Source organism: Eptatretus burgeri, chromosome 15, assembly GCF_056783735.1.
Source record: "Eptatretus burgeri isolate ZD-2024b chromosome 15, Ebu_testis_v1, whole genome shotgun sequence".
Classification (NCBI taxonomy): domain Eukaryota; kingdom Metazoa; phylum Chordata; class Myxini; order Myxiniformes; family Myxinidae; genus Eptatretus; species Eptatretus burgeri.
The window spans coordinates 70366686-70392311 of NC_140975.1; the positions used below are offsets into that span (position 1 = coordinate 70366686).

General features: G+C 45.0%; 1 protein-coding gene and 1 non-coding gene across 7 annotated transcripts in view; both read left to right on the top strand.

The window, feature by feature from the left end:
- The window catches only part of LOC147012489 (putative ATP-dependent RNA helicase DDX4), a 91221-nt gene that overhangs the window by 55284 nt on the left and 10311 nt on the right, over positions 1-25626 (top strand). Inside the window, exons 8-18 of one of the 6 annotated variants that reach the window (XM_085856848.1) lie at positions 1377-1421; positions 3545-3601; positions 6626-6682; positions 7218-7310; positions 9374-9528; positions 9629-9781; positions 18002-18153; positions 18270-18399; positions 18483-18643; positions 24154-24438; positions 24544-24814. In XM_085856848.1, the coding sequence (XP_085712974.1) occupies positions 1377-1421; positions 3545-3601; positions 6626-6682; positions 7218-7310; positions 9374-9528; positions 9629-9781; positions 18002-18153; positions 18270-18399; positions 18483-18643; positions 24154-24438; positions 24544-24814 (1559 nt within the window). The remainder of the gene's footprint in view (positions 1-1376; positions 1422-3544; positions 3602-6625; positions 6683-7217; positions 7311-9373; positions 9529-9628; positions 9782-18001; positions 18154-18269; positions 18400-18482; positions 18644-24153; positions 24439-24543; positions 24815-25626) is intronic. The other 5 variants (XM_085856849.1, XM_085856851.1, XM_085856850.1 and 2 more) reach the window with 5 other exon arrangements.
- On the top strand, positions 7775-7885 carry LOC147012490 (U5 spliceosomal RNA). The gene has a single exon (XR_015052069.1). It is a non-coding gene; the product is annotated as a U5 spliceosomal RNA (small nuclear RNA).

The following is a 25626-nucleotide window of genomic DNA, read 5'->3' on the forward strand; positions in this document are numbered from 1 at the left end:
AACACTGGTTTACATGATCTTAAAAAATGAATCTCCCTTCATTTAATAGGGATATTTATTTATTTAATTATTTGACATTCAGCTTTGATTGAACACCATCGAATGAGCCTTTTGTAAGTGTGGTTTCTATTGAACTCCAATTGTTTTCCAAATTGTAAGTTTGTAAGTCTCTGCTGGGGAACTCATGCAGAAATTATTAGCTCTGTGGATGTGTTAGTATTTTGTTATTGAGGGATAACACATGCTCCATGAGGATGATAACATGTTTTTTCATGGGTTAAATGCTCCAAAATCACTTTTAGAATCTCATCAGGGGTTCTATATTCCAGACAGGAATATGTATTCCACAATCGTTCTCCTCGATGGGTTAAAAACACACACACACACACACACACACACACACACACACACACACACACACACACACACACACACACACACACACACACACACACACACACACACACACACACACACACACACACACACACACACACACACACACACACACACACACACACACACGATGCACCATCAAATGTGTGCAAAATGATGCATTTTCAGAACTAACAAGACTGATTGGCACCTGAATACATCGCTAAGGGCCAAAATTGCCGAATTGTACTTTCTCTCATCATTGTCATCCAGCCGAGCACAATGATGGCTGAAGCGATTACAATGACTAACGGGAGGAAGCTACATTGTCTCTTGGATATTGTGTCTGTACCAGATGCAGTCAGTCAGACTCCAGCATGTAAGATTCACAAGCAGAGTACCTACCATCAGATTGTTAGATAATGTTGGATTGGGCATTACTTGCTGAAAAAAGTATAGTCTGTTTTGCAAGAATACTATAAATGTTTGTGTGGTGTTTTGAGAGTTTTTGATGGTTAAAAGCAAAAAAGTTTGAGATGGTTAAAAGGGTACCTTCCAATAGTAGTTCAGGTTGAAGGGGGAAGGGTCGAATCTCTGAAGCATGTAAAAAAGGTCTAGGTATTTTAAGGGCCTTGGATGTCTTCAGGATTTTGGGATCTTGTAGTCTTGGTAGTCTTCAAGGGTATTATGTATCTTGAGGTATTTTAAGGGCCTTGGGGGTCTTGAGGGTCTCAAAGGATATTGGGGGTCTCAAGGGTCTTGGGGGGGGGGGAGGTAGGGCTTGAAGGGTCGAAAGGTATAGAGGGGAACACCAACCCACACTACAAATGTACAACTTCCGATTTTGTCTCACTGGTGGTCATGTTCATTTCTGTTTTGTCCTTCCCCTATATTACAAGTATAGGAATTTTATCGGTTTGTACTCCATTAACACTTGTATTTTATTGTCATCGAGATTGATGTGTTGCACTTCACGTTCACTTTCTTAATTTATTTTGCAGCAGATGATTCGAGAGACAAGCTGGATGGGTTCCAAGCACGTGGAGGTGAAATGAGCCAGCTCGCAGCGTTTGTCACTTGATGCCACTGCGGCACTACCCGCCGCGCCCCCCCCCCCCCGCGGCGCTACCCGTCCCCCCGCGGCGCTACCCGTCGTGTTCCCCCCCGCGGCGCTACCCGTCGTGTTCCCCCCCCCCCCGCGGCGCTACCCGTCGTGTTCCCCCCCCCCGCGGCGCTACCCGTCGTGTTCCCCCCCCGCGGCGCTACCCGTCGCGTTTCCCCCCCCCCCCGCGGCGCTACCCGTCGCGTTTCCCCCCCCGCGGCGCTACCCGTCGCGTTTCCCCCCCGCGGCGCTACCCGTCGCGTCCCCCCGTGGCGGTTTTCCCTGTCGCTCCTTTGTTTTGGGTGCCTTGTGCAGGGTACTGTATTTGATCCTATGAGGATGTTGCGAACCCCATTGCTGTTTAAACTGAAATGATTCCATCATTCACCGTTGCTGGGTTTTGTTTTATGCCTCTGCCGATAAAGTTGCCGGAGGCATCATGTTTTCAGGTTGTCAGTGTGGTTGTCCGTCCGTGCTTCCGTGATAGGTTTTCTGTCATGCAATAACTTAAGAACGGCTGAAGGGATACAAGTCAAACTTGGTACATATATGTATAATGATGTATACATAAATTTTTTTTAGATTATAAGGTCAAAGGTCAGAGGTTATTTCAGGTAAAAATGTGATATTTGTGAACAGCTGAAGGGATTTATATCAAACTTGGTACAAGTATGTATAATGATGTAATAATGTGGACGGAGGCATGTCTGTTGATGTGAAGTTGAAGTGTCGTTCTCATTTTTAGCTCGCCTGTTCGAAGAACAGAGAGCTATAGCGAGCGATACCCCCGGCGTGAGCGCGAGTGTGAAAATGTTAAATTTTTTGTATTACGGATTTCGACGAAACTTGGTGGGGGGGGGGGGTTAGGTATGGTCCAAGGATCATGCCATTAGATTTTGGACTTGGCCCCCCCCAAAAAAAATTGTTCGAGAAAATGTTTGTTTTTTTTGCATTTCTACATGTTTTCAGTGATTTCCAACCCCACCCCCCAAAAAAAATTGTTAGAGAAAAAAAAATGTTTTTTTTTCATTTCTCCATGTTTTCAGTGATTTCCAACTCCCATGCCCCAAAAAAATTGTTTGAGAATTTTATTTTTTTGCATTTCTACATGTTTCAAGTGATTTCCAACCCCCACCCCCAAAAAAAAGTGAGAATTTTTTTTTTTTGCATTTCTACGTTTTGTGATTTCCAACACCCCCCCCCCAAAAAAAAAAATTGTTAGAGAAAAATATTTTTTTTGCATTTCTACATGTTTTCAGCGATTTCCAATCCCCCCCACCCCCAAAAAAAATATTTGAGAAAAGAACTATAACTCTGTCAGCGCTGTTGACATCATATTTAATGAATAAGATATAAGGTTCACTTGAGTGACCCAGCAGTATTGGCGGCGGAGGTTTTGCACTCTCCCGAGTGCTCCCCCTCTAGTTTCCTTTCTTATCTTTTTCTCTACTACACTTTTTTATACGATACACACACACACACACACACACACACACACACACACACACACACACACACACACACACACACACACACACACACACACACACACACACACACACACACACACACACACACACACACACACACACACACACACACACACACCTATTGGGGAATATTATGTGATACCGGTCGTCCCTCCGTCTGTCTGTCTCTGTCTGTCTGTCTGTCTGTCCGTCCGTTCCTGTCCGCACTCTAACTCCCAAAGTTTTCAACTTTCACGTTTCATATTTGGTACAGAGGTACATACTGTGGAGACGGTCTGTTGCGACATATGTTCGTCATCTAAAGTGGTTGCCATGGCAACCAGGATGCTGTTTTCCATGTAGTCGCGCAATTCTGTATATACCTTCTTGTTAGGGCGTATATTGTGCTCACTTGCGCTCTTGTTACTGAGTACAAAATACAAATACATATATTGCTTTATAATTATACTTCACTGCAATGCTTTATAAAAAATATGAATTATTAGACTCGCCTTTTAAAAACGATAAATGTATAAACAGGCGAGCATTGGGTGGCTTTGACACCAACTCTGGTTTATTTAGTTCTCCTCTCTTCCAGGTGGTTTTCGCAGCACGTCTGAGGAAGATGGACCTTTGTTTAGAGGAGGCCGAGGTGGTGAGTTACCAACCCATGCAATATTTGTAAACGAGACGAGGCCCAATTTGTGATGTACATCCTCTGTCAGTGATGAGCGCTGTGTTGTGATATACTGGGCACTGATTGCGCAGTGATGAGGGCAATCACTTGGATGTCGGGCTGGTAGCTTAACTTTTGAGGTATGCATATTTTCCTCTGAGCTGTCTTGGCTTGAATCCTGACCCAGCTATAAAGGCTCATCCAGATGTTTTGCAGGGAGCTACCCATCGCGTCCCCCCACGGCGCTACCCATCGCGTCCCCCCACGGCGCTACCCGTCGCGTCCCCCCGTGGCGGTTTTCCCTGTCGCTCCTTTGTTTTGGGTGCCTTGTGCAGGGTGCTGTATTTGATCCTATGAGGATGTTGCGAACCCCATTGCTGTTCAAACTGAAATGATTCCATCATTCACCGTTGCTGGGTTTTGTTTTATGCCTCTGCCGATAAAGTTGTTGGAGGCATCATGTTTTCAGGTTGTCAGTGTGGTTGTCCTTCCGTGCTTCCGTGATAGGTTTTCTGTCATGCAATAACTTAAGAACGGCTGAAGGGATACAAGTCAAACTTAGTACATGTATGTGTCATGATGTATACATAATTTTTTTAGATTATGAGGTCAGAGGTCAGAGGTTATTTCAGGTAAAAATGTGATATTTGTGAGCAGCTGAAGGGATTTATATCAAACTTGGTAAAAGTATGTATAATGATGTAATAATGTGGACGGAGGCATGTCTGTTGATGTGAAGTTGAAGTGTCCTCATTTTTAGCTCGCCTGTTCGAAGAACAGAGAGCTATAGCGATACCCCCTGCATTCGCGTCAGCGTGAAAATGTTAAAGTTTTTGGTGCAAGTTATTTTTTTCCTTTCTAATGTTTTTATCTACCACACTTTTTTATACGCCATATATATATATATATATATATATATATATATATATATATATATATATATATATATATATATATATATATATATATATATATATATATATATATACACATCTTCTTCCTCTTTCGGCTTGCTCCCGTTAGGGGTCGCCACAGCGGACCAACCGTCTCCATTTCGCTCTATCCTCCACATCTTCCATTGACACTCCAACCACCCGCATGTCCGCCCTCACCGCATCCATGAACCTCTTCTTTGGCCTTCCTCTTCTCCTCCTGCCTGGCGGCTCCATCTTCAACATCCTTCTCCCGATATACTCCGTTTCCCTCCTGTGCACATGTCCAAACCATCTCAATCTCACCTCTCACTTTGTCTCCAAACCGTCCTACCTGCGCTGTCCCTCTAATATACTCATTTCTTATCCTATCCATCCTCGTCACTCCCAACGAGAATCGCAGCATCTTTAACTCTGCCACCTCCAGCTCTGCTTCCTGTCTTTTTGTTGGCGCCACCGCCTCCAAACCATACAACATAGCTGGTCTCACTACCGTCTTGTATACTTTCCCCTTCACTCTTGCAGCTACCCTTCTGTCACAAATCACTCCTGCAACTCTTCTCCACCCACTCCATCCTGCCTGCACTCTCTTTTTCACTTCTCTCCCACACTCTCGGTTACTTTGGACAGTTGATCCCAAGTATTTAAACCAATCCACCTTCCCCACCTCAACTCCTTGCAACTGCACCATACCACCACCCTCCCTCTCATTTATGCACATGTACTCCATCTTACTCCTACTGACTAACATTCCCCTTCTCTCCAGTGCGTACCTCCACCTCTCAAGGCTCGATTCAGCCTGCTCCCTACTCTCCCTACAGATCATGATGTCATCCGCGAACATCATAGTCCATGGAGACTCCAGTCTGATCTCGTCCGTCAACCTGTCCATCACCATTGCAAACAGGAAAGGGCTCAGAGTCGATCCTTGGTGCAATCCCACTTTAACCTTAAACCGGTCCGTCATTCCTACCGCACACCTCACCGCTGTCACACTGTCCTTATACATATCCTGCACGATCCTCACATACTTCTCCACCACTCCCGACTTCCTCATACAATACCACAACTCCTCTCTTGGCACCCTATCATAAGCTTTCTCTAAATCCACAAACACACAATGTAACTCTTTCTGGCCTTCCCTATACTTCTCCATAAACATTCTCAAAGCAAACATCGCATCAGTGGTGCTCTTTCCTGGCATAAACCCATATTGCTGCTGACAGATCGTCACCTCTCCTCTCAACCGAGCTTCCACTACTCTTTCCCACAACTTCATGGTGTGGCTTAACAACTTTATCCCTCTGTAATTTCCACAGCTCTGCACATCACCCTTATTCTTGAATGTATATATATATATATATATATATATATATATATATATATATATATATATATATATATATATATATATATATATATATATATATAGTGATACCTGTTGTCCGTCCGTCCATCCGTTCCTGTCCGCACTCTAACTCCCAAAGTTTTCAACTTTCACGTTTCATATTTGGTACATAGGCACAGACTGTGGAGACGGTGTGTCGCGACATACGTTCGTCATCTAAAGTGGTTGCCGTTTTCCATGTCGTAGCACAATTTTGTATCGCGGGTTGAGAGAGATAATGTTGTAACTGCATTTTTGGTGGGGTTGAATAAAATGGCTCTCATGTCTTTCAACACCGTATTTTGCAGGTGGAGAGACATAATGTTGTAACTGAAAATTTCCCATTTCCTGAAAATCGCGAATGAAAGATAAATATGGTGTTGAAAGACATGAGAGCCATTTTATTCAGTTTCGCCAGAAATGCAGTTACAACATTGTCTCTCAACTCGCGGTATATACCTTCTTGTTCGGGCGGATATTGTGCTCACTTGCGCTCTTGTTACTGATTACAATATACAAATACATATATTGCTTTAAAATTATTTGGATTAGACTTCACTGCAATGCTTTATAAAAAAATATTAATTATTAGACTCGTCTTTTAAAAACGATAAATGTATAAACAGGCGAGCATTGGGTGGCTTTGACACCAACTCTGGTTTATTTAGTTCTCCTCTCTTCTAGGTGGTTTTCGCAGCACGTCTAAGGAAGATGGACCTTTGTTTAGAGGAGGCCGAGGTGGTGAGTCACCATCCCATGCAATATTTGTAAACGAGACGAGGCCCAATTTGTGATGTACATCCTCTGGCAGTGATGAGCGCTGTGTTGTGATATACTGGGCACTGATTGTGCGGTGATGAGGTCAATCACTTGGATGTCGGGCTGGTAGCTTAACTTTTGAGGTATGCATATTTCCCTCTGAGCTGTCTTGGCTTGAATCCTGACCCAGCTATAAACGCTCATCCAGATGTTTTGCAGGGAGCTTGATGCAGATGTTATTCCTGAAGACCCTTGAGCCAGCATTTGTCATTGGTAGATGTTATCGATTGCGCAGTCTCTTTAAAAATTCGCGAGTTATTGCCAGCAGCCTAAACAAATTATTAAACCTGTCAAATTGCCTTCGGCTGGGCGTCAGGCCTCGCCTACAGGTTCCTGATAGACCTGGGCCAATAACATTCCCCATCTGACTCCAGAAGAAGGTTGAAATAATTGGGGACATTGTCGTTGGTGGTTGTTGTAGTCATAGTAAAAGTTCAACTTTGTTGTGCTGAAACAGATCGGGGAGGCATGCGAGGCCGAGGGATGAGAAGGGGAAGAGCTGGAGGAGATGGACACGGAGACGACGATGGACAAGCATCAGGAGAACCTGGTAAGTGTAGGTTGATCTTGTTTGGTGGTTTTACATTTTATTTTCAACCGTTTCTTTTCAATACGGAGTAGCTAAAGCTTGAGTGGTGCAGTTGGTGAAGTTTACCAAAACAAACTAATAAAAGCCAAGGAATTGGTCCGAGCCAACAGGGCGGTGCGGTGTGTTGGGATTGGGTTTGAGTCCTTCCAGAAGGTGCCGCCACCTTCTTCTTGCTGCTCTTTTGACGGCAAGTGTTGATTGGTCAAGACTTGATTATGTAAATATGGCAGTGTGTTTAAGGCAGAAATAAATGTTTATGTTTTGTGGAGTTGGTTCTCTTGAAATGAATTTGTGCGTGGTGTTTTATAGTTATGATTTGAAATGTTTGGAATGTTTTATGACATTTTGAAATTCCCGTTGATCAAATACCGCTGTTGAAAAGAGCAGCTTTGCTTATGACATCTCTGCTGTATGAACTCGTCCTTACTACCAGGTTCTCGTCATGCCACACAAATCTTTTGCCTTTTAATAAAGATTCCTGTGGAGAGGAACCTTCTGAGTGCGAATTTTCTTTGGTGTCCTCCACTTTGCAGGGTCATTGTATGCAAACAGATTTATTTAACTTTCATTCCTTTATTAGGTCATCTCTCCCGTACCAAATGTCCGTACGTCCGTCAACAATTTTTCTTTCCGATCTTGATGAAACTTCGTATGTGGGTAGAGGTCAATGAGTGTTGCACAACGATGTAACTTTTGTCCGGGTTCAAGGTCAGGGACGAGGTCACGTAAGTTATAAAAATCGCCATTTTCAAAACCTATCTCGTCTGCCATTTTACAAGGTATTCGGCAACTGTTTATTGATTATGATAGTAAAAAATATTATCTTGTATCTAACCGGAAAGATTTTTGAATTTCCTTCCTGTTTGATCGTCACGTGATCTGGAAGATGGCCAAAAACGCCGATGCGATTCGCAAAGAAGGAAGGAAGGAGAAATGAAATATAAAACACATTTTTAGCCTTTTATATTTATACATTTTCCGCCGAAGGTGCAAAAGTTTCAAAACCCGAAATGTAAACGTCGGCATTTATTTTCAAAATATAATTTCGTGCGCGCTCGCCAAAATGCCGAGTCATCGTTAACCAAACTGCGCAGTAGTCCGGTCATGGCGTCTGAGCAGTGGCCAGCGTGGTTCAGATTGATTGTGGTTTCTGGGGCGAAGGTGATTGTTAAGAAGTATGTCGGCGGTATAAATTTGAGTGACTGTATTGGTGATTTAATCACGCAACATCTTGACAACGAATATTCTGGCCCAACGATTGCATCAATTCAGTGCATCAGCAGGGATAATTCGCAGGCTCCTCTCGATCGTGCCGATATCTAACATAATCACCGGCGGACATAGGGCTGCAGGCTGTGGGGCGAGGCCACGGATCCCGGATGAGGGGATAAGTGATAAATTATGCAACATGCTTCGGGCTTTCTGATTAATATGTCAATGAGTACATTCCATAATTAATGAATTAATAATTAATGAATCTGGCGTACAAAATGTTATTTCATACCTGACATGTTACTTTGTGCAGTGTCACGAAACTTCTGTGGAATTAATAATTAATGAATTTGCTGTCTCTAACGATCTTACAAACCTCAATATCTCTATAAATACTTGACCAATTTTCATTCTGAAAGTTGCATTATAATCAGTGAAGAATAATCCACAGGATTATCATAATCTCCGAGAGCTAAGCCAAATTTTGCGTTTTTTTTTTTTTTTCTACAACCGGAAGTGAAATGTCCCCAGAGAGTGGACGGACCAGAAAACCACGTATTGCACTTACTGGTGATTCTGATGTGTTAATCCGGGTACTAAATGAACAATACATAGTTATTAATTATGTCATTAGTAGTATTATCCTAGTGTATCTCTGTGGACTATTTCAATCTAAACGGTTAGGTTGGACTGTTTCGTGGTTACCTGAACTGAACATTGAGAACTCGTGGTATTATAGAGATGACCGTCACCCCCACACAGGGGTAATTTTTATAATTATTATTATTATTTTTAATTTTTTTTCCTTGTAGGTGCAGCCCCAAGACCTCCTCGTACTTATGTACCTCCTCCGCCTCCCTCGGATGAAGCTGGTCTCTTTTCCAGTTATTCAGCTGGAATAAACTTTGAAAAATATTTTGACATTCCCGTTGAAATATCTGGCTCGGACCCTCCGAACCCAATACAGGTTTATTTTGAATTCCGACACTTTCATCTTATTCGTTACACCGCTGCACATATCGCTGGGTGCTTTACCCCCTTATGATCAATGCATTTGCTTCCATCAGAGTTTTGACAAGCTGGATATGACCCCTGAACTCTGTGCCAATGTGGAGCGTGCGGGCTATTCCAAGCTGACCCCCATCCAGCAGCATACCATCCCTGCCGTGCAGGCCGGGCGTGACATCATGGGCTGTGCTCAGACTGGCTCGGGGAAAACGGTAATGAATCGGGGGGCTGGCAGTGTGCCATGTTCCCTTTGAGATATGTCCAGTCTGGTCATTCCCACCCATGCGATTGGCTGGCTCCTTTAGTTCTTGCAATTAACGGTGTGTTTGTGTGTGTCTCGCTGATTGGTATCTACATATGTGAGTTTCAGAATGTGGAATGGGGTTCTCCCAGGGTGGGCTCAAATCGTCCATCTTCATTTCAGTTAGGGGGTCACGATTTATGGACAAAGCTGTGAAGTTTTCTGTTCTCAAAGTTTTGTACCGAGGGCTCTCTTCAGGATGGATCGTGACAGCTCCAGACGGTTTCCAATTGTAGTTCGTTTGTAATTATATTCCCAGGGATGGTTTTTAGCTCACCTGTAAAGTGGTTCCGGGGAACTTATGGAATGGCGCGTGGTCCGTCCGTCCGTCCACAAATACTTGCAACTACTTCTCAGAAACTACACATACGACTTCAATGAAATTTGACCACAACCTTAATCATCTGTGATGGCATAAAAACAAACCTGGGTCTGAAGGGGTCTATGGGGGGGAGGGGGGTTCCTCCCCAAAGAGGTATTTGCTTTCTTCTCAGAAGTGATACGCACAATTATAATGAAACTTGACCACCATCTTCACCAACCATGATGTACCAAAGTTTGTTCATTACATTAAAAAACATACTGGGGTCGAAGGGGTTCTATGGGGCGGTTGTCCCCCAAAATATGTATTTGCTTTCTTTTCTGAAGCCGCACACACAATTTCGATGAAACTTGACCACAACCTTTATCACCTGTGATATACCAAGATTGTTCATGTCATAAAAACACATCCAAAGTCATTTACTTTCTTCTCCATTATATATATATATATATATATATATATATATATATATATATATATATATATATATATATATATATATATATATATATATATATATATATATATATATATGTTGTGGGTCATCCCTGCCTACTAGTGGGCTCCTGGTTATCTTATCCAGCCACTACCAAGTGAGCGCCATGGGGTATTGCCCCCATGTTTAATATCTCTGAGGTTCTTTGTCATCATTCCTGTAGGTCCACCTATCACTAGAACAACTTTGGCATTCCTCAGCTTCCAGGATCTTCTCACTTCATTCCTGAGGTCTTGGTGTTTGGTCATTTTCTTAATTTCTGCATCATTTAGTCCAAAATCACTGCTGTTAACACCTCAATTTGCAATGCCTTCTTCTCTTTAAAAAAAAAAATTGTACCCAAGTATGATATCTGTCATAATGCTTTGTTTTCGATGTTCACGCTCGATCGGATCATGAGTTCGTACGTGACAAGTAGGTACTTCAGTGTTTTCAGTGATTATATTTGGTTCATGTTCCCACAAATTTTCTGGAACTGGGACATCAAAGTTTCTGCAGATGTGCCAGCGGGTTACATGATAAACTCTGTTGTGTCGCGTGTACAGCTGTTCTGACATGAGTTTGTTTTTGCGTGTGATCGGTCATTAAGCAAAACATATCATTCTCTTTACAAACTCCACCTCCACCCCTCACCTTTCTCTTTTTTTATATATATATTTTATTATTCTTTCTCTCACTCTTCTCACTCTCACTCTTCTCACTCTCACTCTCACACACACTCTCTCTCACACTCTCTCCTCGCACCCCCCCCCTCCGACGGTTCAGCAACGTTTTCTGAGGCTAGCTCTCCCCGCCCCCCGTCCTCGCTTCCCCTTCCTCTCCTCTCTTTTTTTTTTTTTTTTTTTTTTTTTTTTGTTTACCTTGGTCGAGGCTCGTATGAGAGCAAACACACAACTCACAGCAAGGAAGCATGAGACAAGAGGGGCGGGAGTGGAAGGGACAAAAACAGTGGGGAACAGACACATTAGGTGAACTGTGGAAGGGAGAGGGATGGGGATGGGACGGGGAACATGGCGAAGAGAAGATGGACATTTCAGGGACTTTCAGGAAGGAAAGCAGGAGAAATGAAGGAAGTGGGCTTGGGTGGATTATCGGGGGTAGAAAAGATCGAGGATTTGGATGGGGGAAGATAAGAGGTGGTGGTGAACAGCTGTTTTGAAAGCCTGGAGGGAAGAATGGGAAAGAATAGAGTGAGGAAGTTTATTCCAAAGGCGGGAAAAAAGAGGAATGAAAGAGTGAAGATGAGCAGTGATTCGTGATTTTGGTAGTTTTACCAGAAGGGGGTTGTTGGCGGACCTTGAGCGCCCTGTGGAAATGTGGTGGGGACAAATCGCAGAGAGAGCAGGGGGGGCAAGGCTGGAGAGGAGTCGGTAGAAGACAGAAAGACCACCGACCAACCTGCGGTGATTGAGTGAGAGGCCCAAAGACACAGCTTCATTGCGGGAGATGCCGATGATTTTAAATGCCCTGGTTTCGACAGCGTTAAGCCGAGAAAGGTGGGAGGCAGGAGCACCAGCCCAGAGGGGAGAGCAGTACTCCATCAGGCTACGGACAAAAGCTTTGTAAGTGGTCAGGAGCTCAAGAGGGCCGAGGAAGGACTTAGCACGACGGAGGATTCCCAGTCGGCGACTGGCTTTTGAGGCGAGGTTGGAAATGTGACTTTCCCAGGAAAGGTCATGGCAGATAGTGAGACCTAGAAGCTTGAAAGAAAAGACTTCTTCCAGAGGATTGTTGAGAAAGTGGATGGGGGGTTTTGTAAACGGTCCTTTCGAAGAGACATAGTGAGAGTGTGAGATTTGTCTGGATTGAAAGACATGTTCCACGTGTTGGACCAGTTTGTGATTTTATCCAGATCTGCAGTGAGTGAAGAAGCTGCTGCTTGCCGGTCTGAGGGATGACAGATGGTACGGCAGAGGGTGGAGTCGTCGGCAAAGAGAAATAGAGGATTTTCCAGAGAGTCCGAGAGATCATTGATGAAACCAGAAAAAGAACAGGGCCCAGAACGCTACCTTGAGGAACTCCAGCCTGCACAGGAAGAGGGGATGAAAGAACTCCATTTAGGGCCACACGTTGACTGCGACAGGAGAGGAAGTCTGCGAGCCATGAGTGGAGATGGCCTTGAATACCATGGGAAGAGAGTTTGGTGAGTAGGGCAGGGTGCCAGACTGTGTCAAAAGCACGTGATATGTCCAGGGATACGGCTCGGATTTCCTGTCTGGCATTGAGGACCTCCATCCATTGATGGGAGAGCAGAAGCAGCATATCCAGGGTAGAGTGACCTGGTCTGAAACCAAATTGATGATTGGAAATCAAGCCATTGGAGAAGAGGAAGGATTTCATATCTGAGGCGATGATGGATTCCATCACCTTGCTGATGATTGGGAGAAGGCTGATTGGTCTGTAGTTATAGGGATCTGTTTTCGCACCTTTTTTATGCAGGGCAGTGATGTCAGCAGATTTCCAAGCAGATGGCAGATGACCTTGGGCAAATGAGAGGGTGAATAGAACAGAGAGAGGGTGAGCAAGAGCAGAAGAGCAGGCTTTGAGGACACGTGGGCTGATGCCGTCTGGACCGGTTGCAGAATCTGACTCGAGGTTTGAAAGCAAGCTCTCCACCTTGTCAGGAGAAAAGGATACAGAGTCCAGGGACAGTTGGGTGCGACTGGGTAAAGTGGGTAGAGATAGTGATGGGTTTAGGACACAAACCCATCTCTCCATCTCTCCTCCCTCCTTTCTCAATCCCCCTCCTTCATACCTCCCCGTCAGCGAAGCGACGGCTTGTATTTGCGAGTCTAGAATATTATGTGCAGTTCAGGTCACCACAGTTCTGGAAGGACATGGATGCCATCGAGGGGGTTCAACCTCGGACTACTAGATCGACTCCGGGCCGAGCTAGACTCAGCTATGAGGAGCGGCTGAAGGAGACAGGGCTTTATTCACGAGAATGGAGGTGGTTACGAGGAGATATGATAGAGATGTTTAAGATAATGAAAGGAAGAGATAAAATAAGTGAAGATGAATTATTCAACAGAGTAGACAGTGATAGGACCAGGGGCCATAGCTTGAGAGTTAATATGGTTGTAAGGTAGGGGACTTTCACTCAGAGAGTAGTTGATGCATGGGATGGTCTCCCTGGAAAGGTAGTGGCAGCAGAAACAGTAGATAAGTTTAAATTAGGATTAGATAGGTACCTGGTACAACCATCCCACTCTTCTCCCTCCAAGCCTCCCTCTCACCTCTCTCAAAAACTCCACCCTCACCTTTCTCCCACCATTCATCCCCCTCACTCATACTTCCCAAAGTTGCCCCCCCTCCCATCCACAAAGCTGCCTCCTTCCACTGCCCTCTCACCTCCATCTCTTCACTCCACCTCCTCAAATCCTCAACTGCCTTCTTCCCCCTCTCTTGTCCCCCCTCTCCCCAGGCACCACAGAGCCTTTTTTCCTCCTCATTCGGCCCCCTCCCCTAGCTATTCTGCAATCCCCCACACTCTTTCAACAACACTCCTTACCCCCCCCCTCGTCCCTTGTCCTACCAACCCCCTGCCCCACCCCCTGCACCCAAAGCCTCCTTCCCTACCTCTTCATTCAAAGTATGGACCTCAAATATCCGGGGCCTTCGCTCAAACCTTTCAGATCTTTCCATACAGGTTGCCACTGACAAACCAGACATAATCTGCCTAACAGAAACCTTCCTCCCCCAAGACGTGTCTGACTCCCAAGTATCTCTCCCTGGTTACTCCCTCCTCCGGTTTGACAGACCTGAGCCTCGCCCTGGTGGAGGAGTTGCTCTCTTCATCAAAGACTCTATTCCTCACTCTCCATGCACTGCTCTCACTCCCCCACACCCCCAGGAATACCTCTGGCTACGGCTTCCCCTCAACTCCCACCTCATGTTTATACGTGTCCTGTACCGTCCACCGAACAGTGATGACTACATCTTCACCTCACTATCTGAAAACATGGACCAACTTCTATCTTCTCATCCAAACTCTCTCTTCCTCATATGTGGCGACTTAAATTGTCATCATGCCAGTTGGCTGGGTGTGGGTACCTCTCTCACCTGTCATGGCACCTCAGCAAAAGCTTTCTGCGACTCATTGGGACTGACTCAATCGGTCAACTTCCCGACCCGGATCTCAACCAATGGTACTCCATCTCTTCTGGATCTGATTTTGACAAATTTCCCTGACAATATCTGCTGCTCTTCCTTCGCTCCAATCGGTTCTTCTGTCCACGTCCTTGTCAAAGTGGACATCTCTCTGGCTATTATCAGAGAACCACCTCACCGCCGTCGAGTCTGGCATTTCACTCAAGCCGACTGGCAGGGTCTTCAAGCAGCCCTCAAACTTATAGACTGGTCTCTTATCGCTACTTTCTCCAACATCAACTCATTCTGGGAATTCTTTCAAAGAAACTTGCTCTCCCTCATGCACAGATTTATCCCCTCTCGTCTTCAGTTGTCCAACCCTTCCTCCCGCCCTTGGTTCACTGAAGCTTGTGGTGAGGCAGTTGTCCTGAAACAACTTGCCTTTGCTTCATGGAAAGCAAACCCAACTGAGGGTAATCTCAGTTCCTTCCAGAAAGCTCGGAACAAGTGTGTATCTACCTTCAGGAGAGCCAGAAAACAACATCTTTCTCATCTCAAGTCTGAACCCTCAAACCTCTCTCCCTCCTCAAAATCCTAGTGGCGTCTAATCAAATCTGTTTCTGCTGTATGTTACCCCTCCATCCCCTCCCTTACCTAAAATGGCAGCACTGCTGATACCGCACGGGAAAAAGCTGAATGCCTAAACTCAGTGTTTGTAGCTAAATCTTGTGTCCAAAGACCATCATTTTCTCTACCCACCTTACCCAGTCGCACCCAACTGTCCCTGGACTCTGTGTCCTTTTCTCCTGACAAGGTGGAGAGCTTGCTGTCAAACCTCGACTCAGATTCTGTAACCGGTCCAGACGGCATCAGCCCACGTGTCCTCAAAGCCTGCTCTTCTGCTCTTGCTCACCCTCTCTCTGTTCTATTCACCCTCTCATTTGCTCAAGGCCATCTGCTTGGAAATCAGCAAACATCACTGCCCTGCAAAAAAGGTGCAAAAGCAGATCCCTGCAATTACAGACCAATCAGCCTTCTCCCAATCATCAGCAAGGTTATGGAATCTATCATCGCTTCAGACATCAAATCCTTCCTCTTCTCCAATGGCTTGATTTCTGATCATCAATTTGGTTTCAGACCAGGTCACTCTACCCTGTATATGCTGCTTCTGCTCTCCCAACAATGGATGGAAGCCCTCAATGCCAGACAGGAAATCCGAGCTGTATCCCTGGACATATCACGTGCTTTTGACACAGTCTGGCACCCTGCCCTGCTCACCAAACTCTCTTTTTATGGCATCCAAGGCCATCTCCACTCATGGCTTGCTGACTTCCTCTCCTGTCGCAGTCAACGTGTGGCCCTAAATGGAGTTCTTTCATCCCCCCTTCCTGTCCAGGCTGGAGTTCCTCAAGGTAGCATTCTGGGCCATGTTCTTTTTCTGGTTTTCATCAATGACTCTCTGGAAAATCCTCTATATCTCTTTGCTGATGACTCCACCCTCTGCCGTACCATCAGTCATCCCTCAGACCGGCAAGCAGCAGCTTCTTCGCTCACTGCTGATCTGGATAAAATCACAAACTGGTCCAACACGTGGAACATGTATTTCAATCCAGACAAATCTCACACTCTCACTATGTCTCTTTGAAAGGACTGTTTAGAAACCCCCCCCCCCATCCACTTTCTCAACAATCCACTGGAAGAAGTCCTTTCTTTCAAGCTTCTGTGTCTCACTATCTGCCATGACCTTTCCTGGGAAAGCCACATTTCAAACCTCGCCTCCAAAGCCAGTCGCTGACTGGGAATCCTCCGTCGTGCAAGGTTCTTCCTCGGCCCACCTGAGCTCCTGACCACTTACAAAGCTTTTGTCCACAGCCTGATGGAGTACTGCTCTCCCCTCTGGGCTGGTGCTCCTGCCTCCCACCTTTCTCGGCTTCACGCTGTAGAAACCAAGGCATTTCGGATCATTGGCATCTCCCGCAATGAGGCTGAGTCATTGGGCCTCTCACTCAATCACCGCAGGTTGGTCGATGGTCTTTCTGTCTTCTACCGTCTCCTCTCCAGCCTCGCCCCCCGCTCTCTCTGAAAATTGTCCCCACCACATTTCCGCAGGGCGCTCAAGGTCCGCCAACAATCCCCTTCTGGTAAAACTACCAAAATCACGAATCACTGCTCACCTTCACTCTTTCATTCCTCTTTTTTTTCCACTTTGTGGAATAAACTCCCTCACTCTATTCATTCCCATTCTTCCCTCCAGGCCTTCAAAACAGCTGTTCACCACCACCTCTTATCATCCCCCATCCAAATCCTCGATCTTTTCTACCCCCCATAAATCCACTCAAGTCCACCGCCTTCAAATTCCCTGCTTTCCTTCCTGAAAGTCCCTGTGATGTCCATCTTCTATTCCCCATGTTCCCCGTCCCATCCCTCTCCCTTCCACAGATCTCCAAATGTCTCTGTTCCCCACTATTTTGTCCTTCCCACTCCCTCCCCTCCTGTCTCATGCCCCCCTTGATGTGCGTTGTGTGTTAGCTCTCATACGAGCCTCGACAAGGTATACATAAAAAAAATTATATGTATTACATCGTAATTATGGTATACCGATCTGCATGAATCTCTTCTATTGATGGCCGATCGTGCAAAACAACACCTGACGAAACTGATGATTCAGGTCGGTCAATTTCTTACGCACGTGAAAGTGGTCTGCAGGTCACGTGAACGAGGTACAACAGAAGTGATGATGCTATAGACATGTGCCTAGTGGCACTGCACAAACAACACATCATTGTTTTCCGATGAAGAAGCCCGTAATGGCCGTGATATCTCTGCTATTATGTGAAAACGGCATTTTATCCCGTCATATTTCGGTCAAACCTGACGCACGTTAACCCCACTTTTTTGGCAAACATTCTACATTTTCTTCGTTTTCCAGTGTCTGGAAGCGTTTATAATGAGTGAAACCCAAAAATGTGGTATCAAATGATTCCAGAAGTGACGAATTGAGCGGAATTATTTGAATATGATTTTTCTGACCGGCTGTCACGCTTTTGTAACGCATTAGCGAATTTCGACTCGTATTCTCCATAAATTTGTGCACGTGTTGTCGACACGTTTTGGATTGAAATGCTTGATCGTTTTTTGTTTTTTTTGTTGGAGCAAAAAATTATTTTCTGATTTCCTCGTAATGTACAACCATGAGTGAGTGTCGTACTCTTTTCCCCCTCTAGGCAGCTTTCCTCCTTCCGATTGTAGGTGAAGTGCTCCGCGAAGAGGAGGCCCTGACCACCGGCCAACAGGGACATCCGTTGGCACTGGTTGTGGCCCCCACGCGGGAGCTTGCTATCCAGATACACCACGAGGCATTGAAGTTTTCTTTCCAGTAGGTCGAGATGGGCACCCTGTAGTGAAAACAAGAATTTTGAAGAGAATGATAATTTTATCTGATTACATGTGGACTGTGCTGTGTTGGAAAGTTGTGCTTGCATTTTTTGGTAGAACGGTGGTGCGCTGTGTTGTGTTGTATGGTGGTACCAATGTGGCACACCAGCTGATGCAGCTGCGCAGTGGGTGCCATGTGCTATGTGGTACACCGGGACGCCTGAATGACTTCGTTCGCCGGGGAGCGGTAGGACCTCTGCGGTCACATTGTAAAAATCACTAATGCTGCTCATGTGACCGGTTTCAAAAAGTCATTCTTTCTTATTGCAGGTGAAACTGGACAAGGTAAGATTCTGGGTTTTGGACGAGGCCGATCGTATGCTGGACATGGGGTTTGAGCCGGAAGTGCGCTCACTGTCAGAGGCGATGCCACCGCGCGAACAGCGCGTGACTCTGATGTTCAGTGCTACTTTCCCACCTGTTGTGCAGGAGTGAGTTTCTTTCCTTGGTGCGCTTTGTAGTAACCACGGGATCTTTTTCCAGACAGCGAAGATAAGTTATCGTGTGGATAGTTTGTGGGTCGTGGTGGTGGTAGTGGCTCGTCGTACTTCATTTTGTTCTGTCCGTTGATCTCTCCCTCTTAATTGTTTTGAGAAACCACAGGCCATGTCACATACAGTGGGGAGAACAAGTATTTGATACACTGCCGATTTTGCAGGTTTTCCCACTTACAAACCACGTAGAGGTCTGTAATTTTTATCATAGGTACACTTCAACTGTGAAAGACGGGATCTAAAACAAAAATCCTGAAAATCACATTGCATGATTTTTAAATAATTAATTTGCATTTTATTGCATGAAATAAGTATTTGATACATCAGAAAAACAGAACTTAATATTTGGTACAGAAACCTTTGTTTGCAATTACAGAGATCAGACGTTTCCTGTAGTTCTTAACCAGGTTTGCACAGACTGCAGCAGGGATTTTGGCCCATTCCTCCATACAGATCTTCTCCAGATCCTTCAGGTTTTGGGGCTGTCGCTGGGAAACACAGACTTTCAGCTCCCTCCAAAGATTTTCTATTGGGTTCAGGTCTGGAGACTGGCTCGGCCACTCCAGGACCTTGAGATGCTTCTTACGGAGCCACTCCTTAGTTGCCCTGGCTGTGTGTTTCGGGTCGTTGTCATGCTGGAAGACCCAGCCACGCCCCATCTTCAATGCTCTTGTTGAGGGAAGGAGGTTGTTGGCCAAGATCTCGTGATACATGGCCCCATCCATCCTCCCCCTCAATACGGTGCAGTCGTCCTGTCCCCTTTGCAGAAAAGCATCCCCAAAGAATGATGTTTCCACCTCCATGCTTCACGGTTGGGATGGTGTTCTTGGGGTTGTACTCATCCTTCTTCTTCCTCCAAACACGGTGAGTGGAGTTTAAACCAAAAAGCTCTATTTTGGTCTCATCAGACCACATGACCTTCTCCCATTCCTCCTCTGGATCATCCAGATGGTCATTGGCAAACTTCAGACAGGCCTGGACATGCGCTGGCTTGAGCAGAGGGACCTTGCGTGCGCTGCAGGATTTTAATCCATGACGGCGTAGTGTGTTACTTCTGGTTTTCTTTGATACTGTGGTCCCAGCTCTGTTCAGGTTATTGACCAGGTCCTGCCGTGTAGTTCTGGGCTGATCCCTCACCTTTCTCATGATCATTGAGGCTCCACGAGGTGAGATCTTGCATGGAGCCCCAGACCGAGGGAGATTGACTGTTATCTTGAACTTCTTCCATTTTCTAATAATTGCGCCAACAGTTGTTGCCTTCTCACCAAGCTGCTTGCCTATTGTCCTGTAGCCTATCCCAGCCTTGTACAAGTCTACAATTTTGTCCCGGATGTCCTTAGACAGCTCTCTGGTCTTGTCCATTGTGGAGAGGTTGGAGTCTGATTGATTGAGTGTGGACAGCTGTCTTTTATGCAGATAACGAGTTCAAACAGGTGCAGTCAATACAGGTAATGAGTGGAGAACGGGAGGACTTCTTAAAGACAAAACTAACAGGTCTGTGAGAGCCGGAATTCTTACTGGTTGGTCGGTGATCAAATACTTATTTCATGCAATAAAATGCAAATTAATAATTAAAAAAATCATACAATGTGATTTTCAGGATTTTTGTTTACGATTCCATCTTTCACAGTTGAAGTGTACCTATGATAAAAATTACAGACCTCTATGCGCTTTGCAAGTGGGAAAACCTGCAAAATCGGCAGTGTATCAAATACTTGTTCTCCCCACTGTACCATCTGATCAAGTAATATAATCTGGAATATGAGTGATTGTCTTTGAAGGAGGTGGCACCTGCTTCCAGCCAAATATTGGTCAGCATTTTAGTGTTTTCTACAAACAGCGAGGAGAGGCGTGTTTGATAGTTTATGTAATAAAAGATCGAGTCTCAGGACAAGCGTAGAGACTGGGCCTAAGTCGGCACTACTGTCCGTGAGGCCGCTGGTGAATGCAAGTGAGAGGATGGTTGATGAACTAAAGAGGGCGGTTGGTTATGTCAGGTTAATGGGGGAATTTCTCCTGGTTCTCGACAGCCAGTTGAAGTCTGAATTCCTTTTGGATGTTTAGTATGTTGTTGTTTGGTGTTTTAAAAGGTCTCCATTCCCTGGATCAACAAAGCTGTCGATCCTGTGAAAACAGAAACCCACATTCAGTGTGTGTTGATCTGATCACATGCTCCAACAAGCGACTTTTGAAAAGTCTCCATCGCTCAACGATGCCTTCTGCGCTGTGTACGCGCTTTCATAGACTCATTTCCGCTAATCGGGGGAATTTGAGCCGACCCTTGCTGGGGCAATATCAAATGGTCTTTACACAATTTGCAGCATTCGAAAGGGCATCAAGCTGAGGAAAAATTCAAAATAGTTAATCGTATTTGTTGTTTCTCGATGGAAAGCGGACTCAGGAAAACATGGGGAACATCTGTGGATGAGAGTCGCGTTCGGACGATTTCCTGTTAATACCAGTGAGCGGCTGCAGTGAAAAAGGATGGTGCGATGGCCCCATGATTGGCGGCCTACCCACAACCAAAGTGTGTGCACCCATCCCTTCGTTGTGCTCGACACTGATGGATGTGGAAAGAAACCCCCTCATTTGAATCACTGGAATGCTGAACAATTTTTTTAATTTTTTTTATTTATTTATTTGTATACATTGTCGAGGCTCATATGAGAGCACACACACAGCACACAGCAAGGGGGGCATGAGACAAGGGGGGCGGGAGAGGGAAGGACAAAACAGTGGGGAACAGAGACATTAGGAGATCTGTGGAAGGGAGAGGGATGGGGCGGGGAACATGGGGTATACAAGATGGACATTACAGGGACTTTCAGGAAGGAAGCAGGGAATTTTGAAGGTGGTGGATTAATGGGGGTAGAAAAGATCGAGGTTTTGGATGGGGGACGATAGGTGGTGGTGAACAGCTGTTTTGAAGACCTGAAGGGAAGAATGGGATTGAATTGAGTGAGGGAGTTTATTCCAAAGGTGGGAAAAAGAGGAATGAAAGAGTGAAGGTGAGCAGTGATTCGTGATTTTGGTAGTTTTACCAAAAGGGAGTTGCTGGTGTAACTTGAAGCCCTGCGGAAATATGGTGGGGACATCACCGACAGAGCGGGGGGGGGGGGAGGGGGTGAGACCGCAGAGAAGACTGAAGAAGACAAAGACCATGACCTGCCTGTGGTGAGAGACCCAAAGACTCGGCTTCACCGTGGGAGACACCAATGATCCGAAATGCCTTGGTTTCCACAGTGTGAAGCCGAGAAAGGTGAGAGGCAGGAGCACCAGCCCAGAGGGGAGAGCAGTACTCCATCAGACTGCGGACGAAAAATCCTAAAGGGTATTCCCGTGGAATGATTGGAATTTCATAGATATAAAACCACTACTCGTTAAATGTACTCCGAATAACTTCTCTCCAGAAAAGAAATCGCACAAATAACTGGTCAATTTGCTGAAGAACTTGTGGAACACTCACAGTGCCTTTTTGCCAGCTGACTCGAACAACGCCAATGGTGGATCGCTGGCATGCTACGGTAACGGGACGGATTGTTGTATTTCCATGGTTTGCCAAGAAGTTGATCTGGAGCAGTCCACAAAACCAGGCCAGAGGTTACATAATTACCTATATTCCTGTTATCATTGCATGTGATAACTTTCCTCTCTATAATTTAGATCGGTCTATTGTACTACTCTTTATGTGGTGAAACCACCTCCATATTTGGCGATGTCCTTCGTTCCATCCATCCAAGCATCCTTCAAAAATTAAAAAAAGAACCTTTCAAACCAACCGTATGTCATTGTAAAGGGTAATTATAATGGTGGGTTGTTTTTGTGGTTTTTTTTTTTTTAATGGATGAATTGATCATTGGAGGCTTGTGAAGGTTATTATTCCATTTTTTAAAATTATTTTTATCTTGCCAAAACGAAGTTTTTGCAAGATATGTTAGTCAGCTTGTATGTTTTTTTTTTATTCCTTTATTTTTTGTTTGTTTGTAATCATGGATAAAAAATTCTGCAGAGCACAGTTATTGGAAAATTTTGTAACTTTGCATATCAGAGGCCTATAGAGGTCCCTTTCAGTGCACAAAATTTTGAAGGTCAAAGGTCAAGGTCACTTTGTCACAAATCAGGGGAGTCGACGAAACCCTTATTTTTTGAGTAATTTTGATCGGATCGTCTTCAAACTTCATGGGAATATAGTTCATGGTCTGGAGCTCAGCTGATTAATTTTTGGTGGCGATTGGCCTTGACCTTCATATGTTTTTTTTTTTTTTTTTTTTGGTCTGTAATCACGTATAAATCACTCTGCAGAGCACAGTTATCATTGGAAATTTTTGTAACTTCGCATATCAGAGGCCTATAGAGGTCCCTTTCAGCACATAAAATTTTGAAGGTCAAAGGTCAAGGTTACTTTGTCGCAAATCAGGGGAGTCGACGAAACCCTTTTTTTTTTTTTGAGTAATTTTGATCGGATCGTCTTCAAACTTCATGGGAATATAGTTCATGGTCTGGCGCTCAGCTGATTAATTTTTGGTGGCGATTGGCCTTGACCTTCATGGTTAGCGCCTCAGGTCAAACATATTTGACACCAAGGTCAAATTTTCAAGTTTTAGGAACCATATCGTGTAGTACCTCAAATTGAACACCTCGATGAGTGCTTTCTAGATATGTCAAGCTTGAGACATTATGACGTCATTTGGTGACGTTATGAGGAAAAAGCATATTTTTCATGGTTACTCTGTAGAACGATTCTCATCGGAATCTCTCGTAGGCAGATATTCCTCAAGGAGTCGCTCCTGGTGGATAGCAGCTCTGTTCACCTCAGTGTGACCTTAAAGAAGTCACACGTGGTCACCTTTTGGCAAGATACGGGTCACCCTGAGGGTGACATTGGTTTATTTAATTTTTATTTTTTCTTTGTGAACCATTGTAGCTGACGAAATTGATAAATCGCAGCGTTGGAGATAATTGTCCCTCAGACTAATTCCCAATAACGCATTTGACACATCCAGGCTGACATATCAACCGTTACCTCGCACGCGCGATATATCATGCCCCGATGGCCATTATCACAGTACAGGGATTCTGATTATGTGCAGTGATGTATTGTGGGGCGATCACCTCGGTTCAAAAGTCCCGTATTATCAGCCACTATGTTGCACATAAAGTACTTGGTAATAGTTTGTTGGTTTGATTAACGAGCTTTTTTCGAGTTGGAGAGACAGTCTTTCTTACACGAGCCATTGTTTATAATGACAACAGCCATTTGTCCTCTGGAGATGTTTCATTACAGAAAGCAACGATACCGCGGTCTTTCCCAGAAATTCTGTGCTGTTATATCGATCACTTGCAGAGGGATAGGGATGAAACTCTTGCTTGTAGTTTGTTCGATTTGACCGATGTGTATGGAATTGTAAATACGAGGTGGATTGAAGGACTCCCTCCCTGCACCGCAGGTTGGCACGGACGTTTTTGCGCCCAGACTACCTGTTTGTGGCGATCGGACGCGTGGGCAGTGCTTGCCGGGATGTTGTGCAGCGCATCCTGCAAATGCCGACATGCGAGAAACGAGATACCATCGTTAAAATGCTGACACCTGGTGAAGGCGATTGCCCCGAGGGCATCGGGAGTCTGGCGGGAGCCGGCTCCCGAACGCTCATCTTTACGGACACCAAGAAGAACGCAGATTTTCTCGGCTGTTATCTTTGTTTGAACGAAATCCCTGCTACCACCATTCATGGGTATGCTTTCAGGTTACCTGCACACTCACAATTGCACACTGCATTTGCCACACCTTACTCGATTAAACCCCATAATCCCCCTTGCACTTTTGAATATCACGGCAGTGATCGCGAGCAGCCCGAGCGCGAACAGGCCTTGGCCGATTTCCGCTCCGGCCGCTTCCCGGTGCTGGTGGCAACATCTGTGGCAGCACGTGGTCTCGACATCGGGAGTGTGTCGGCCGTCGTCAATTATGATCTTCCCACATCTGTCGACGAGTACGTTCACCGCATCGGCAGAACCGGCCGCTGTGGAAACACTGGTGCTGCCATAAGCTTCGTGGACCCGCTGAAGGATGGACCCATGGCTGAACCTCTGGTGCAAGTGTTGGCAGAGGTTAGTTTATTGTTCAGGAGATAAAAGTTGTAAAACAATAAATATTTAGTGAGTGTTTATGCCTCTTGACGAAGGTGCTTAAGGCATTGTTTTCAGGTCGTCCGTACGTGTATGTTTATCCATGCTTATTACCTCCACCATCGAAGGTGAAGGAGGTCATGTTTTCACCCTTTTGTCCGTTTGTCTACAGGATATCTCAAAAAGTTGTGGACGGATTCGGACGAAACTTGGTGGACATGTGTGTGTGACAAGGAAGAATTGATTCGATTTTGGTGAAGATCCGAATCCGGATCTGGATATGAGAATTATTTAATTTTTAAAGTGATTCTTCACCATTGAGAGATAGGGCCAAAAACGATATAGTTCTGTTTTGCATGATATCTCAAACATGTAAAGGGCCTGATATGTTCTCGTGGATCAGGCATTACATGGCGGAGGTATGCGCTCTACCGAGTGCCCTTCTAGTTTTCTCTGTTTTCTTTGCAACTGCTTATTCGATTGACATGAAATCTTCACTATCGGTGCGACTACTCATGTGGAATCATTTAATGATAATTATTATGTTATCGGTCACGTGGTGTGGCACCCATGTTGGAAAAAAGGAAAAACTTTGGACCTCTGCATCTCCGAAACTGTTCCATGGAAAACAAATTTAAACTTGGCACATGTTAAGTACTCACATGGGAAACAAGTTTTTTTATTATTATTATTATTATTATTATTATTATTATTATTATTGTTTTTGGTTTTTGTTTAATGCCATAGGTGGCTTTGTTATGACGTCATAAATGCAAACGTAGAACGCTTTATAC